The 3,562-nt window shown below is 44.3% G+C and overlaps 1 protein-coding gene across 1 annotated transcript in view; it reads right to left on the bottom strand.

The window, feature by feature from the left end:
• Positions 1 to 3,538, bottom strand: part of PGAM1 (phosphoglycerate mutase 1 (brain)) — a 5,410-nt gene extending 1,872 nt beyond the window's left edge. Inside the window, exons 1-3 of the mRNA XM_012000367.1 lie at positions 3,427 to 3,538; positions 477 to 751; positions 1 to 179 (exon numbers count right to left, since the gene is read on the bottom strand). Coding sequence (XP_011855757.1) covers positions 1 to 179; positions 477 to 751; positions 3,427 to 3,538 — 566 coding nt within the window. The remainder of the gene's footprint in view (positions 180 to 476; positions 752 to 3,426) is intronic.
• Positions 3,539 to 3,562: the final 24 nt, after the last annotated feature.

Genomic DNA, 3,562 nt, shown 5'->3' with positions numbered 1-3,562 from the left:
TCCAGATGCTTGACAATGCCCCGGAGGCTGTTGCCATGGGCTGCAATCAGTACACGTTTCCCCTCCTTGATCTGGGGAACTATTTCTTCATTCCAGAAGGGCAGAGCTCTGGCAATAGTGTCCTTCAGACTCTCACAGGAGGGTAGCTGATCTTCTGTGAGGTCTGCATACCTGCGATCCTAAGCAATAAAGAATCCAAGTTCACCACTTATTAACAGTTACATCTGTTAAAAGATTTCATGATGTATTAATTTTGGCCCATGCACATTCACAGGTTTTTATAAAATCTGACAATGGAAATACAAAAAAGGAGATAGTAAACTATCAACCATATCTTCTAGTAAGTGAAGGTCATTCCTTGGAGAAGGATTACAATTAACTATTTTATCATGAATTACAAGCTCAGTGAGATTAGGCAGACACTACTAAAAGCCCCTGATCCTGGGCAGAGTGACCAAACCTCTGTTTGTCCATACCTTACTGATGTTGCTGTAGAAAGGGTGGTCGGGCTCCATCGGAGGTGGTGGGACATCATAGGAGCGCCTCCAGATCTTCACCTGGGCCTCACCATGCTTTGCAGCAGTTTCTGCTTTATTGAGACCGGTTAGACCCCCATAGTGCCGCTCATTGAGGCGCCAAGTCCTCACCACTGGCAGCCACATCTGATCAATGGCATCTAGCACTGTCCAGAGGGTCCGGATCGCTCTCTTCTGTACTGAGGTGAAGCAGATGTCAAACTCATAGCCAGCATCTGGAAATCAGAAGTTGAAAGTGATAAGCTAACGAGGTCTACTCTGAGCCAAAATGTTCTTCCTTATCAATCTCCTGTACAAGTAGTCCAAATGACAATATTTGGCCAAAAAAACAAAGTATTTGGCCAACTGTTTTGTTTATCCTTGCAATCTACCTAAGGTCACAGCAATTATGTAAGAGATTAAAACCCATGCTGTGGGACTCCAGAATCCAACTTTTCACCACCATCTCTAACTATCCCCATTTCCCCAAGGATCCTGATGTTTGTATTTCAGTTAGAATTGTGACTTTTTTTTTTGGGGACAGAGTCTCACTCTGTCACCCAGGCTGGAGTGCAATGGGGTGGTCTCAGCTCACTGCAATATCTGCCTCCCAGGTTCAAGCGATTCTCCTGCCTCAGCTTCCCAAGTAGCTGGGACTACAGGTGCATGCCACCACACCCAGCTAATTTTTGTATTTTTAGTAGAGACAGGGTTTCACTATGTTGGCCAGGCTTGTCTCGAACTCCGCCCACCTCAGCCTCCCAAAGTGCTGGGATTACAGATGTGAGCCACCACGCCTGGCTTTTTTTTTTTTGAGACAGTCTCACTCTGTTGCCCAGGGTGGAGTGCAGTGGCACGATCTCGGCTCACTGCAACCTCCGTCTCCCAGGTTTGAGTAATTCTTCTGCCTTAGCCTCCCAAGTAGGTTGAGATTACAGGCACACGTCACCATATCCAGCTAATTTTTGTATTTTTAGTAGAGACAGGGTTTCACCATGTTGCCCAGGCTGGGAACTGTCACTTCTAATAGATATTTTACTAGAACTCTGATCTAAGAAAATTAGGATTTAAGTCCCAATCAGGACACAGGAAGAGCTCTTCCTGTACTGATAAAACTTCAGTTTGTTGTATGAAATCGTATTTTGTTTTTGTATTTGTTTGCAATTGTATTTGTTTGTTGTATGAAATTGTATTCACTGTGGAGTATGGAAATCACATCACAAACTCTAATCTATGGTTTCTCTCTACTGTAGTCAAAGTTCCAGCCTAATCCCAAGTACCCTCAGAAGAGTATACCTACTTAAGTATTAAACCAAGTTCAGGAGAAGCCACTCACTAAAGACAGACCCAGTGTTGTGCACTATCTGATTCATCAATGAATATGTGTTCTATACACAGTAGTTATGGTGGCAAGAGTTATGTTGGCCCAACGAATAGGTTACAAGAAATCAGTCTTGGCCGGGCATGGTGGCTCACATCTGTAATCCCAGCACTTTGGGAGGCCAAGGCGGGCGGATCACGAGGTCAGGAGATTGAGACCATCTTGGCTAACACGGTGAAACCCCGTCTCTACTAAAAATACAAAAAAAATTAGCCGGGCGTGGTGGCGGGCGCCTGTAGTCCCAGCTACTCAGAAAGCTGAAGCAGGAAAATGGTGTGAATCCGGGAGGCAGAACTTGCAGTGAGCCGAGACTGCGCCACTGCACTCCAGCGTGGGCGACAGAGCAAGACACTGTTGCGTGCAAAAAAAAAAAAAAAAAACACAAAAAACCAGTCTTATTGATTTTGTTTCATGAAAGATTACTCTCCCTCCCACCATAATGGGGAGACGGCACTTTCCTTGATGACCAAGAAAACATTCCTGTTTTTCTCCATGAGGCTAGAAGGCCCTCTTAGAAATTCAGCACAAACTTGCCTGGATATTGCTTCATATTGAGGTTAGCAACAGTAATTAATAAAACATGAAGTGAATTTTCCTGCCAGTCATTCAAATGAGAATGAGGCCAAGAAGAACTCAATCTTACTGAGTGAGGGCTGGGGGGAATTAATCACCAGGAAAACTCACACCACCCACAAGAGAAAAAACAGGTCTCATCACTGAGCCGCCAGACAAGTCCTAGTAGACTCACTTACTGTCACCTTCCTAACTGTAAGGAGAGGAATGGCTCCCCAACAAAAGGCTGAGTCACCCGGAAGTGAATACCCACAGTGCTCGCCTCAGCCCCCATGCTGGAGAGCTTCAGGCTGTTTTACTGCAATTATTTCCACTTGCAATGAGGCAGCTCACTTTGGACACATAAATAGGACCTTGAGGACAAAAGAAGTTCTGCTTAGGACTCTTAACAGAGAACCTGAAAGATCAGAGCATAAAGTCTCTTCCTTTAACTTGCCCATCAAAGTAAAACATAGCCTAGGGACACTCACAGGGGTAGGAGTGGACACTGTGGTGTGGACTCCATCCTCCCCCAGGCCATCCCTCTCTTAGCAGTAAGGATGCATGGGGAAACTCAGTTCTCACTAGCTTTCTCCTGAAATCAGATTCAAGACTGTACAAACCCTATCACTTAAAGCATTGAGGAATTATTTATATGTTTTCGACCTTTTAAACTGTTAAATATTTTAATTTTTTATACTGTTAACTTTTTAATTTAATGCTAACATTTATTTTGAAACTGAAATAGGATCTGTTATTTTAGAGATTACAAGTTTAACTATTTGATCAGTCTCAAATAGAGACAACATGGTTTAACGTGGACTAGTTGTTGGGAAACCACCACAGACTGATACAGTTCTTCCTGCCACAGAGCTAAAGAAAATGGCCTCCTTTACCAGCACTTTCCATTTCCCAGCCTCTCCTAAAAGATGAGGTCACACCAGGCCATCTGAAACATTCACTCCCCTGCCCACCCACCCCGCAGAGGTTTACATTTCCCAGACTGTCCCGCGTTTTGCTTCATTTGAGGATAGTACAGTGAAGGCAAGAAGCTAGGAGAGCAATCTGAGGCCAAATACCTGTGCCTCATCAATGACCCTTGTGAATGGCTGCT

This window comes from Mandrillus leucophaeus, unplaced genomic scaffold (assembly GCF_000951045.1).
Source record: "Mandrillus leucophaeus isolate KB7577 unplaced genomic scaffold, Mleu.le_1.0 Scaffold117, whole genome shotgun sequence".
Classification (NCBI taxonomy): domain Eukaryota; kingdom Metazoa; phylum Chordata; class Mammalia; order Primates; family Cercopithecidae; genus Mandrillus; species Mandrillus leucophaeus.
The sequence above is the reverse complement of the archived record's forward strand: the minus strand, read 5'-3'. Positions and strand labels throughout refer to the sequence as shown.